This window comes from Myotis brandtii, unplaced genomic scaffold (genome assembly GCF_000412655.1).
Source record: "Myotis brandtii unplaced genomic scaffold, ASM41265v1 scaffold506, whole genome shotgun sequence".
Classification (NCBI taxonomy): domain Eukaryota; kingdom Metazoa; phylum Chordata; class Mammalia; order Chiroptera; family Vespertilionidae; genus Myotis; species Myotis brandtii.
In genome coordinates, this window is record NW_005369287.1 from 2,917,492 (window position 1) to 2,931,360 (window position 13,869).

The window sequence follows — 13,869 nt, forward strand, 5'->3', positions numbered from 1 at the left end:
GCAGCTCCTGCATTGAGCATCTGCCCCCTGGGGGTCAGTGTGCATCATAGTGACCAGTCATTCTGCCGTTCGATCGATTTGCATATTAGCCTTTTATTATATAAGATTATCTACAATAGTATAGAACATCACTACAATCCAAAAACTAGCATTGGGATTTCTGTTTTCTTTTTCTTATTCCTGGGCAGGGTACGTTTTTATGCTGAGTTGCTTTTTGAAAAATGAGTTTTTGAGCCTGACTAGTGTGGCTTAGTGGTTGAGCATTGACCTATGAACCAGGAGGTCACATGCCTGGGGTGCAGGCTCGATCCCGATTCCCAGTAGGGGGCGTGCAGGAGGCAGCTGATCAATGATTCTCATCATTGATGTTTCTATCTCTCCCTTCCTCTCTGAAATCAATAAAAAAATATTTTTAAAAAAATGATTTTTGAGGACTGAGTATAGGGGATATTTTTGGCATTAGAATGACTTCATTGGGATCTCTGGTTTCTTTTCACCCTCCTCTCTTTTAATCTGCAGGTTGAAAATGAATATGGCAGCTACTTTTCCTGTGACTATGACTACCTGCGTTTCCTGCAGAAGCGTTTCCACTACCACCTGGGTAATGACGTGGTTCTGTTCACCACCGATGGCGAAAGGGAGAAACTTATGCAGTGTGGGGCGCTGCAGGGGCTGTACGCCACCGTGGACTTCGGACCAGGTTGGTGTTTGTAGCAACAGAAAACCCAGCTGAGGCCATGCACGCAGGCTTGGGCTTTTGACCCAGCTAATCGCTCTGGGCAGCTGTTGTGCAAGCAGCAGGGGCCTATTGGACGAGATTCCTCACATTTCCCTTTATCCAGTTGTTAAGATTATTGTATTTCTTTTGTAAAATATGTTTTTATTGATTTTAGAGAGAGGAAGGGAGAGAGAGATAGAAACATCAATGATGAGAGAGAATCATTGATCAGCTGCCTCTTGCACGCTCTCTACTGGGGATCGAGCCCTCAACTCGGGCATGTCCCCCAACCAGGAATCGAACCGTGACCGGGTTCATAGTTCAGTGCTCAATCACACTGGCTGGGCGCTAAGATTATTTTCTTTCAGTTGATTCGGTCTTTAGGACAGGACCCCCGTTTTCAGCGCTGGCAGGCCTAGCCTGCAACCTGGAGCACTGGCCCAGCAGCTGTTCCATCTGGGAGAAGCTCCACTCTGAGGCAGTAGCTGTTCAGGTTCCGACTGGGACACACTGCTCTTTGCTCTCTCTTTCCCCCCAGTTGTGGCTGGATGCTCTGGGCTCTGTTGTGGCCACAGTGAACTCTGAGGTCAGCCACTGGCTGGTATGTTGGCCTGTCAGCCCTGGAGTGCGGAAAGTAACTTTCATTACCTTCTGCGTAACTCATAACCCTATGAACAGTCATGGGCCGGAGGTGGTTTGGTGGATGCTACAGAACTGGTCTTACCTGACTCATGAGTGCCTTGTAAGCTGCAGAGGTTCCACAAATGAAAGTTGAGGGGCAGCGTGGCTAGGATGCATCTGGATATAATATACCTCTGGCTGTAACGAAAGAATCTTCATTTAGGTTGAGAGCAGCTTTTGTAGGGGACATGGTATAAAGGATCCTGGACTGAACTTTTTTTCTTCTCTTTATTTTTTGCTATGAAGAACGTTATTATGACCATTGAATGTGATTAGATTATACATAGATTAGATTGTAGTATTGTATCCATGTTAATTTCCTGGTTTTTAATATTTGTATTGTGTTTAAAAAATGCTCTTGCTCTTAGGAAAAGCACAGTGAAGTATTTAGGGGTAAAGGGCCATCATGTCTGCAATTTATTCTCAAATGAATTTTTAAAATATGTATCATTTATTTTTAAAATATTTTAATTGATTTTTTTTTTTTAGGAGAGAGGGAGGGAGGGGAAGAGAGAGAGAGAAAGAGAGAGAGAAACATTGATCAGTTGTCTTCTGCACACCTCCTACTGGGGATGGAGCCCACAACCCAGGCATGTGCCCTGACCAGGAATCAAACCAGCGACCTCTCAGTGCATGGGAAAACACTCAGCCAACTGAGCCACACCAGGGCAAAATATGTATATTTTTACATGAGAAATAAATTGACAAAGTAAATGCGGTAAAATGTTAACAATTAGAGAATCTGGGTGAAGGGAATATCAGTTTTTGGTACTATTCTTACAACCTTACTCTAAGTTTGCAGTTATTTTAAAATAAAAAGTTATTCTCCCCCCCCCACCCCCGCCAAAAAAAAGACCAGTTCTTCAAGTAGCATAAAGACCTCACTGTTCTTCTGTCCAAGGAGTAAGACACTCCATGCATGTTGCATGTCCAATACTTGCCTTTGCCAAAGAAGGATGTCATTATATTTAAAAAAAATTTTTTTATTAATCCTCACCCAAGGATATTTTTTCCCACTGATTTTTAGAGAGAGTGGAAGGGAGGAGGGGGAGAGAGAAACATTGATGTGAGCGAGTCACATCAATTGGTTGCCTCCCATACGCACCACAGCCAGTGCTGGGGATCAAACCTGCAACCCAGACACGAGCCCTTAATCAGGAATCAAACCTGAGACCCTTCGGTGCACAGGCTGACCCTCTATCCACTGAGCAACACTGGTCAGGTGTAATTGCGTTTTTAAAGAGATTCTTTTATATTACCAAAACAAAAAAAGAACAGGCTTTAAGTGAATTGCGTGTTTCTAGAAACTGCGACGCTGCTCAGAGCAATTGGTGATAACTCATCTGCAAAGAGCTGCACAGGAAGTGGCATGCTGGTTTCCTCCTTCTCTGGCACACCTCCCATTACAGTGATGAAAAAGCATAGACTTCTGTTGGGAGGAAAAAATGGAAGATTATCACGAGTGTGTTGTAAGCATTATTTGTAGGTGGGATGACAGCACGATTGCTACTGTGGGTTGAAGGACAGACCACTGCAAGGCCAGTGTACCTGGGGCAGGTGGGCTCATGGCAACTTCATTCATTTGTGTGGAAGTGGGGCCTTGGCTGAGGGTCAGATCATGGAAGGAGGCTCATGAGAAGAGAAACAAAAGATCTGAATGCCACCTGTTGCTTCATAGTGAGAAATTTACAGTGATAAGTAAGTGATCTTTCTTGATCAGCACATTCTCTTCTGAAACCTGGCCTTACAGAGACCATTGGAGAGCAAGGGGTCATGTGGAGGTTGTTGGCTGGTGTCACTTCCACTCTGGGACACCTGCTGTGGGCACTGGGTCATAAGTTTGGGACCACTGGTTGGTGACTGCTGCTGTAGAGGAAGTATCTTTACAGCAGGCCCATCCTGTGGGGAGCATCTGGGTCAACCAGATGTCTATGTGAAGAGAGAATCCCGTAAGATATGCCCAGGCTGTGGGGAAAGACGGGTGGAGAAGTCAAGCCTGTGACTTGAACTCCCCAGGCGGTGCAGTCAGGAAAGGCCATGGGAACCTGGTTCAGAGAGGAAACAACGTTTTGTGGTCCCCACACATCCATTGGTCTGGGTGCAGCCTAAAGCTAGCTTGCAGGTCTTCCAGGCCCATGGGAGTGTTGAGAAGCTCTGGAACCTCAGATCCAAATCCTTCCCAGGGCTCTTTATCTAACTTCTTGTCATTCCCATGACTGACCTTTCTTCTCCCTCTGGTCATGTTCAGGTGCCAACACCACAAAAGCTTTCCTAATCCAGAGGAAGTATGAACCCAAAGGACCCTTGGTAAGAATTGGGGGTGAATGTGGAGAGACTGCTTGTACCAACTTCATTACAGTTGTTGAGAGAGGGGTTACATGCAGTAGATGGGGGGGAGCAGACCCGTGGTTCTTCTGGCTCTGGGATTGTGGGGACATAGCCCACTGGACACATGAGTGACAGCAGCAGCAATGCTTCTGCTTGAACTGAGGCCCTGCCCTGGAGCGGAACAGATGGGGACTAACGCAAATGTCTTGCCATACACTGGGCTCCGTGTTCTTGCCAACCTCACCTCACTTGTCCTCATGGCAACTCTCCTAGGTAGTATTATTGTCGCCCTTTTCAATGAGGCTCACAGAACATGTGACTTGCCCAGGGTTGTACAGCTGGAGAGTGGCAGAGCCAGGATCTGAGTTTAGGTCTGTGTTCCCACCTGTGCTCAGACCTTGGTACAAACAGCCTTTTCTGAAACTGGCCTCTACTTAGCGAGCAGGGCAGAACCTGCACTCACAGACGTTGGGTGGAGCTACTTCCTGAGATGAGGAGGCCCCAGAACGTGTCCAGATTTCTTTTTCCTTCTCTAGACCAAGGGCTTGGCAGGGTAATGCCCAGGAGAAGCATGAGGGCTTGGGGCCTGCTTTGCAGAATGCTTGGACAAGTTGACCTCACTTTAAGTCAACCTGAGATCTGAAAACCTAAGGGGTCATTTGGAGCTGATTATAACAATATTTCCCATCCAATTCTTTTACCCAATAAACTTTCCTACTGTATTTAAACTGGGGATGGGTTAATAAAATTTTGATGCAGTTATCTAACTTTTCAGGCATACTATTTCATCAGTGCCTAAGTTCTGAGTTTGGGCAATGCTGTTCTCTAGGTTAAGCAGTGAATGTCAACTCCCCTTTCCACCTGTCCCTCGGTGGGGACCCTGGAGCAATAGTTACAGGGCAATAGCTCCAGGATTTGATGGTCATGACTCTAGCCCAGTGATGACAAACCTATGACACACGTGTCAGAGGTGACACGTGAACTCATTTTTTTGGTTGATTTTTCTTTGTTAAATGGCATTTAAATATATAAAATATCAAAAATATAAATCTTTGCTTTACTATGGTTGCAAATATCAAAAAATTTCTATATGTGACACGGCACCAGAGTTAAGTTAGGGTTTTTCAAAATGCTGACACGCCAAGCTCAAAAGGTTCGCCATCACTGCTCTAGCCTAACCTCCACCTCCCTTTCTCTTTTTAGATCAATTCTGAATTCTATACTGGCTGGTTAGACCACTGGGGCCAACCTCACTCAACAGTCAAGACTGAAGTGGTAGCATCCTCCCTCCAGGATATACTTGCCCGAGGGGCGAATGTGAACTTGTGAGTGTTCATTTCTGGAGGGAAGGGTGTCCCCCCCACAGCTGTTGGCTCACAGTGAAGTACTGTCTGTTCTCCTGTTTCCTTGTAGGTACATGTTTATAGGTGGGACCAATTTTGGCTATTGGAATGGTAAGAGCAATTTAACATCTGTTTGTAGAAGCTTCTGCTAAAATGTTTTCTGGTGCTTGATTTTGGGGGAGAGGGGATGCCTACAGACAATTTTATTTTCTATTTGTGTTTGTCGTCTATATTTTCTAATATATAAAAATTGCCTATATAACTTAAGAAATCATTTTTCTTTTAAAAAATTTTTAAGGGTCATAAATTATGCATTTAGGAACCCTATTGTTTTAAAGCAGGCTGACTAGGCAGGCCTTGGTCACAGTCTCTGGCTATAGCTCACATGGGCATATATGTTCTGTTGTGGTCTTTTTTTTTTTTTTACATTTTGTTTTGGGGAAATATAATTCACATACCATAAAATGTACAATTCAGTGGTATTTAGTATATCACAAAGTTGTGCAACCATTTCTGCCGCCTAATTCTAGGACACTTTTATCAGTTCACAAAGAAACCCCATACCCAAAAAATTCCCTATACTCCCTCCTCCCAGCCCCTGGAAACCACTAGTTTACTCTCTCTCTATAGATTTGTCTGTTCTGGACATTTCATATAAGTAGAACCATGCAATATGTAGTCTTTTGTGTTCAATTTATGTTACTTAGTATAATCTTTTCAAGGTTCATCTATATGGTTGCATGTATCAGTACTTCATTCCTTTTTATTGCTGAGTAATATTCCATTGTATGGATGTACAACATGTTGTTTATTCACTCATCAGCTGATGGGTATTTGGGTTGTTTCCACTTTTTGGCTATTCTGAACAATGTATGAATATTAATGCATAAATATTTGTTTGAATCCATTTCAATTTGGGGGTGTGTGTGCCTAGGAGCAGAATTGCTGTGTCACATTGTAATTCTATATATTTATATATTTTTATGGTTTTTTTATTGATTTCAGAGAGAGTAAGAGGGAGGGAGAGAGAGATAGAAACATCAATGAAGAGAGAGAATCATTGATCATCTGCCTCTTGCACGCTCCCTATTGGGGATCAAGCCTGCAACCTGGGCATGTGCCCTGACTGGGAACTGAACTGCGACCTACTGGTTCATGTGTTGCCGCTCAACCACCATGCTACACCGGCCAGGCTGTCACTCTATATGAGGGAACTGCCATAGTGTTTTCCAAAGTGGCTGAACCATTTTACATTTCTATATGGTCTTTTTTTTGGTAGGAAGATTATGACAAAATTATCTTCATTGCCATTAATTTTTACAAAGACATACAATGCTATTGGCCTTCTTCTAAGCCTCAATCCCCACCTCTCTTTATATCTGTATTTTTCTCTCTGAATCATTAAGGATGCTCTACTGTTGAGTTTTGAAGGGTTAGTTTGGACCTAAATCTCCTAAGATCTCTGATTGTATACTCTCTGCTCTTAATGAATTTCCCCCTTAGAACTGCTGTCTTTTGTTCAGGGTGGAGTGGGCTAAGAGAAGGCTTAGCTTCCAAGTATTATTAATGTTATTACTATTGTTAGAGCCAAGAAATGGAGGTATTGCAAAACTCGAATGTCGCTGGTTGAAAGACAATAATGTGCAAGATTGGTAGTTGAAGTTTTAGATCGTCTCTCTGTATCTCTGTCTTCTCATTAGAAACAGTAAGACTTTGGAATTCTTTTTTCATTCAGTAGCTAGTAATTCCACCTCGCTTCCCTTCGTGGAATTCAAATCCAGGAATGAAGACGGATATATTTGGGAACTTTACTATTCATGATATATTTTTAAATACCTTACTGTTCTGCTTAAAACAATACAGTTTTAAAAATTAGAAACTATGAAAACTAGCACTGAGAAAAACAGAACTTGTCTTTCATCCTCTCCCTCGCTCCTTACCCCGCCATAATTCATGAGAGTCTCTTTTCCACCTCTGTTTTTCCACGTAGTCCTCATAGCAGTCTCAGCGGGGCTACGATTACCGACCCACTTTATCAATACGAAAAGCAGGGGACACAACAAGTCCACAGGTCTCCTCCACAGCTTGCAGGGGTGGAGCCTGGACTCAAAGTCAGGTCTTGGAAAGCTGGTCAGTGCCCTTGGGATAACCCCTTGCAGCCCGAAGCCCCTGCCCTACTCGTGAACGCCAGGCCCCTGACCTGCCGTGTGGCCTGGTCTCTTAGGGGACGTGAGGGAGAGCCAGTCTGCTTCTTAGCCGCTGTCCTTCAGGCCAGCTTCCCAGAGCAGAGCTATGAGAGAAGAACGTCATGAGCTCACTGTTCATCCTACCCAACATAGGTGCACATATGTGCACCACACTCTGTGCTCGTGTGTGTCCCCATCTGTCTGAGGGGCTCCTGCGGGCTCCAGGCTGTCCTATACGTCTCACACCACGTGGAGAGCTGTTTCTTTCCCTTCCTCACTCGCACTCCGTGATGTGGAGAAGAGGCTTGAATTAGCAGTTTCTCTATGACACATTGCTGGTCTGAAGACATCCGGAGAAATAGTCTGCTGGTAGGAATGGAACAAAGACTTCCTTTGCCAGTCCATCCTTTAACCCACCAGACAGCTTCCCAGCCTGGGTTCCCTTGGCCTGTAAAGTTTGCTTCTGGAGGGCACACTTGTTCAACCCAGCTGGACAACCCATAGAACTCCTCTCCCGCCCCTCGAAGGGTGGGGAGGCCTCTCGGGTCAATGAGGCCACACCTACTTCTCAGGTGCACGCATTGTCTCCTGTGCAGGGACCACAAAGAAGGTGAGCTCTTTGCAAAAAGGGATGTGGTTTTCTTTCTCGTTGCTTCTCACGGCAAAGGATGTGTTTTATCATTTGTATCCCCAGAGGCGGGCAGACCTGTTGGCAGGCAGCTGTCTCTGATTAATAAGAAATGAGGGGAGCCGAAACCGGTTTGGCTCAGTGGATAGAGCGTCGGCCTGCGGACTGAAAGATCCCAGGTTCGATTCCGGTCAAGGGCATGTACCTGGGTTGCGGGCACATCCCCAGTAGGAGATGTGCAGGAGGCAGCTGATCGATGTTTTTCTCTCATCGATGTTTCTAACTCTCTATCTCTCTCCCTTCCTCTCTGTAAAAAAATCAATTAAAAAAAAAAGAAAGAAATGAGGGGAGTGCCTGGCCGGTGTCACTCAGTGGATTGAGCGTCGTCCTATGCACCAAGAGGTCCCTGGTTTGATTCTCAGTCAGGACACATGCCCAGGTTGCTGGCTCCATCCTCAGTACGGGGCATGCAAGAGGCAGCCGATGGATGTTTCTCTCTCATCAGTGTTTCTATCTCTCCCCTTTCCTCTCTCTAAAATCAATAAAAACATTTAAAAAAGAAAGAAATGAGGGAAAGTAATATGACGGGATCGATTCAGTTGGTTTAGGTGTTCCAAATGCAGATTCTGTGCAGAGAACTAATGAGAACTAGTTTGGCCTGGTTCGTGCCATGTGTCAACTCCACCACCTGGAGGATCACCCAGGGCAGATCTATCATTGGTGAGCTGTGGAACCATTCGAAGGACTTTGTTACTAAATCATAGGTGAACTCTTGGATTTGGGGCCTCATTTACTTAACACTTAGGTCGGATATAAGATTGTTTAAAACTAACATTATTCTCTCACACTTACATTGCAAATTGCTCTCTAGAGGAGAAGAGAAAGGGGAGACACAGAGTCTGGCTGGTCCTGGGACAGCAGGGTCCCTGTCACCTGGGAGCCTGTTAGAAATGCCGAGTCAGGTCCCACCCCAGGCCTGCTGAGTCAGAATCCCTGGCGGGGTTTAGGAGTCTCTTTTAACAAGCTCTCCATGTGACTCTCGTGCTTGGGTGACTTTTCTAAGTACTGGCATATGGTCCCGGCCAAAGTTGCACACAATCTCCTACCTGTGAATATCATGTGTGACAAGGTGACAGGACTGAGCTGAGGGCGGCACGAGGCTGTGATGTGGTTTCACAAGTGGCTTAGCTGATTCTAGAGGGAACTCTGCCTGGAGCTAGGATGGCAAAGGGACTGAGTTTATATCCCCACCTGCGTCAATTGTCAGATATGGGCTATCCTGGGAGGGTTATAACTGTAAGCAGGACAGCCCAGCAGAGGCCATGACCAGAGAGGAGCCCATCTGAGAGCCATCAGCAGCCAACACTCCCAGTAGCTGGGGAACAAGTGAATGCCTTAAAGTTGCGTTGGTGGTATAGTGGTGAGCATAGCTGCCTTCCAAGTGAGTGCCTTAGTCCTGGAGAGCAATGGGAGAGGCACCAGGCATCCTTTCTAGTCTTCGCAGAGGCCTTAAGGTCACGTTAGAATCTCTATGGGCTCATCATCTATGTGCAGTCATCTCCCACTTTGTTTGGGCTGATAACCCTCCGTTGTTTTCTGCCGGTCCTTGGCCAAGTCACCTGTGTCTCCCTCACTGACCTTTTCTCGTCCACACAGTTCGAGATTATGCAAAAGACCACAAGGTTAGCAGTCAGAGATGCAGGTCATGCCATAAGCCCTGCCATGCCTGGTTGTGCTGAGCAAGTTTTGTAGAGAGTTTCAGATTCTCTCTGCTTGTCCCCTGGCACTGAGATCTGCTGGGGTCGCAACTGTGAGCTCTGCTGAGAGCAGATGGGGAAAACGCTCTGTAGACTCCACGGTGCTTGGCAACGGTCTCTTGTAGCAAGAAACTGATTTCTCTAAACCTTGCATCCAGAAGGCCACCTCTGTGTGGCTCAGTTGGTTGAGCGTCATCTTGTGAACCAAAGAGTTGCCGGTTCTATCCCCAATTGGGGTGCATGCAGGAAGCAACCAATTGATGTTTCTCTCTCTGTCTGTCTCTCTAAAAATCAATTAAAAACATTTTTTTTTAAAAAAAGAGAAAGCAATTGGTTCAAACATGTCCTTTATTTTTTCTCCTTCCATAATGCTGAGCTCATGAATCCCAAAGAGTTTGTCCCAGCCCAGGGCCTCCAGGAGTAACCAGTGGCACCTTTTTGTCTTCTAGGAGCCAACATGCCCTACCAACCACAGCCTACCAGCTACGACTATGACGCCCCCCTGAGTGAGGCAGGGGACCTCACCGAGAAGTATTTTGCTGTGCGAGATGTTATCCGGAAGGTGGGTGCTTTGTACGGACTGCGGTGGGCTGGTCTAGGGCAGAGCCTGCCTTGGACTCACTGTGCTCTGTAGACCAGCGGTTGCCAACCTTTCAGACCTCACGGACTACGGGTTGGCAACCGCTGCTCCAAAGGTTTTCTTAAACCAGCGGTCGCCAACCTTTCGGACCTCATGGACCACCAGTTGGCGACCGCTGCTGTAGACGACTTCGAAGGGTGGATGCAGGGACACATCAGATAGACTTGGCCTTGAGTCCTGGCCCCAACCTGATGGAGAATGAGCCTACAGACAAGTTGCTCCACTAGTCTATTCATTTGTAAAAGTGGACCATCAGCACGTGGGTGTGGTGTCAGGATGAAAAAGAACCTATGTAAGGCTCATGTGGTCCACTAAGAGGTAGCCATTACTATTATTTACACTAAAGGTAAGAAAATGTATGTCCAAATAAATCGCTAAAATGTGTCATAGAGAAAATCCGTGGGCAGTGGAAGCAAGGTTCAAATGTGAGCTGTCAGCAATCCCTCCTTGTTCTGTCTGGGACAGTGTATGCAATTGCTTCTGGCCTGGCACCTGAACTGCTTAGTCCTGCTAACGCTGTGACCTTTTGAGGCATCTAAAGCCCCAGGTGGGGTTTCCTGTCTCCACTGTGGGTTAAAAAAAAAACCCACAGTTTTTCTGCTCAGTCACCTGAGTTTTGAAGTTAAAAAAACACAGGTTTTCTGCCTATAAATGGTATGGACTATTTTTTTGTTTAAGTATGCTGTCTCCATTTAAGCCCACATAGTGAAATCTATATTATGTAATACATTAAACATATAGAAAAATGTGTTCTATACTTACCTACTAGTAAGAATTTGTCTATGTCATCTAAACTTTCAAGTATTTGGTTAAAATGTTCCTCATGTATTTTTATTATGGTCTCGATCACTGTAGAATTTGTAATGATGACTCCCAAGCTCTCTCTTGTATGTCTGCTCCCTTTCGAGCTTTCTGTTCTGTTCCTATCTTTATTATTTCCTTCCTTTATTTGAATCTTAGCTTTTTAAATCCAGCCTTTCTTCTTTCCTTCTATAATTATTCAAGATTATACATTTCCTTCAAGTACTTCTATAGCTCCATCTCGTAAATCTTAAGATGTAATATACTTATCATAGTTTTTTCTAAACATGCTTATTTTGATTTCTCTTTGACCCTTGAAATGTTCAGAAGTGGGTTTTTCAATTATTACACACTAAACAATTGTCTAGTTTGTTGTTTTCTAACATATTTGCATCTGTTTGGAGCAAGTAGTCCTGTATGATATCATATACAGAATGGAGCAAAAGTAGGTTTACAGTTGTGTGAAACAGCTTATTCTTGTATTATTATTTATTAATTACTGTATTTTCTTTTTTTAAATCCTCATCTGAGGATATGTTGTATTGATTTGACACTACATTTGCCCCACCTAAAGAGGTGTTCATCTAAATGCAGACAAGAAAAAAAAGGCAATTCAAAACCTCGGGGGAGGAAAAAGAACACAAAAGGCTTGCCCTGGCTAGTGTGACTCAGGTGGTTGATCATTGTCCCATGCACTAAAAGCACACCAGTTCGATTCCCAGTTAAGGGCACATGCCCAGGTTGAAGGTTCGGTCCCCTGTTGGAGTGTATATGGGGGGCAATCAACTGATGTTTCTCTCTTACATCTTCCTTCTTTTCTTTCAACTATTTTTTTTATTGATTTCAGAGAGGAAGGGAGAGGGAGAGAGAGATAGAAATATCAATGATGAGAGAGAATCATTGATTGGCTACTTCCAGTACAACCCCTACTGGGGATCAAGTCCACAACCTGAACATGTTCCCTTGGCCAGAATCGAACCTGGGACCCTTCAGTTCACAGGCCAACGCTCTATCTACTGAGCCAAACCAGCCAGGGCTGGCTTGCTTTCTCTCTCTCTCTCTCTCTCTAAAAATAAGTAAAAACAATCCTCAGGTAAGGATTAAAAAAAACATATATTTAGGAATTAAGTTTAGTAGGGTTTGGCAACTAACTTAATGCAAATGAGAAAGAATAAGGAGTTGTTGATTTGTCCAGGTTATAACCTTCATTGGATAACTGAGTGGGTATTGGGGTCAGCAACTCAGATAGAGGATTGCAGAGAAAGCACAGGCTGGGGATGGGGAGGGGTAAGCAAATTCAGTCCTGGGCTTGTTCAGCTCAAGATGCCCCTGGTGACATCCAGGTGGAAGTGTCTCTCCAGAACCTCCAGAAAGAAGTAGTTAGGACAGGCTCAGATTCTGGGGTCAGCAATGGAAGTGGAGGCTCAAGTCCAGGGAAGGTTGAGATTGGACATGGAGAGTTGAGCAAGAAAGGCGGTGGGCCAAGCAAAAGACAAACCCGGGAATCCCAATCATATAACCAGGAGCCCCAGCAAGATAGATGAACCCATGAAGGACATAAAGACTTCAGAAATGAATGTAATTCAATATTTTATCATAAATTATAGCTTAACCTGTAGTCATCTCTTCCCTCTTTCCTCTTAAGTTTGGGAGAGAGAAATAAACTACTTTAAAAGTGGGCTCTTTCTTCTGAGATTTTGTAGATGGTCAGTGAGCTGGTTTGTTAAATGATACTCAAAATATTTGCTTGCATCGAGAGAAACAATGCGATTATAAGTACCCCCATATCTAGCTCTCCCTGCCTCTTTCCTTTACCAAAGACTTACAAAGTGGAATGTATCTCTTCTTTAATCCATTTCCAGAGTTAGTTGGGTGGTGATGGACAATATCTTTCCCTGACCTGGACTCCCAGGGATGATAATTTCCCACCAGGCTGAACAAGCCCGTGCTTAGTGGTGGAAGCTTCAGGGACCCTTTGCATATGACTCTTTTTAAAAAATATATATTTTATTGATTTTTTACAGAGAGGAAGGGAAGGAATAGGGAATTAGAAACATCGATGAGAGAGAAACATCGATCAGCTGCCTCCTGCACACTTCCTACTGGGGATGTGCCCACAACCAAGGTACATGCCCTTGACCAGAATCGAACCTGGGACCCTTGAGTCCACAGGCTGACATTCTATCCACTGAGCCAAACCAGTTATGACTCTTGAAGGCATGACAAAGCTCATGACATTTGCATTTTGTAAGTTATTCTCTTTGGTGTGGGTAAACTCAACCAGACATGGTTAACACTTTGACCTCGAGGGTGAACCCTCTGGTCCATTCATGTTGTTTCAGATGGCAAAATTTCATTCTTTTTTATGACTGAGTCAGAAAAGAATGATTGATTTTGAATTTTGAGTCAGTATACAGATAAAGCGAGAACCTATGGCCACCGCACAGACTGTTTTAACCTTGACAATGTGAAAGTATAGCTGATGGTTTTGGAGGCTGGAGTAGGGAGGAGAGCTCAGGGAAGGATGTAAATAGCCTTGTCTTAAAGTGTGGACACAAAGGATAATCTTTTTTTTTTTTTAATATACTTTATTGATTTCTCAGAGAGGAAGGGAGAGGGATAGAGAGTCAGAAACATCGATGAGAGAGAAACATCGATCAGCTGCCTCCTGCACACCTCCTACTGGGGATGTGCCCACAACAAGGTACATGCCCTTGACCAAAATCGAACACGGGACCCTTCAGTCCGCAGGCCGACGCTCTATCCACTGAGCCAAACCGGTCAGGG

At 44.6% G+C, this 13,869-nt stretch overlaps 1 protein-coding gene across 1 annotated transcript in view; it reads left to right on the top strand.

Moving 5' to 3' along the window:
* The window catches only part of GLB1 (galactosidase, beta 1), a 75,194-nt gene that overhangs the window by 33,864 nt on the left and 27,461 nt on the right, over positions 1-13,869 (top strand). Inside the window, exons 9-12 of the mRNA XM_014548381.1 lie at positions 3,648-3,706; positions 4,931-5,052; positions 5,141-5,181; positions 10,091-10,203. Of these exons, the coding sequence (XP_014403867.1) occupies positions 3,648-3,706; positions 4,931-5,052; positions 5,141-5,181; positions 10,091-10,203 (335 nt within the window). The remainder of the gene's footprint in view (positions 1-3,647; positions 3,707-4,930; positions 5,053-5,140; positions 5,182-10,090; positions 10,204-13,869) is intronic.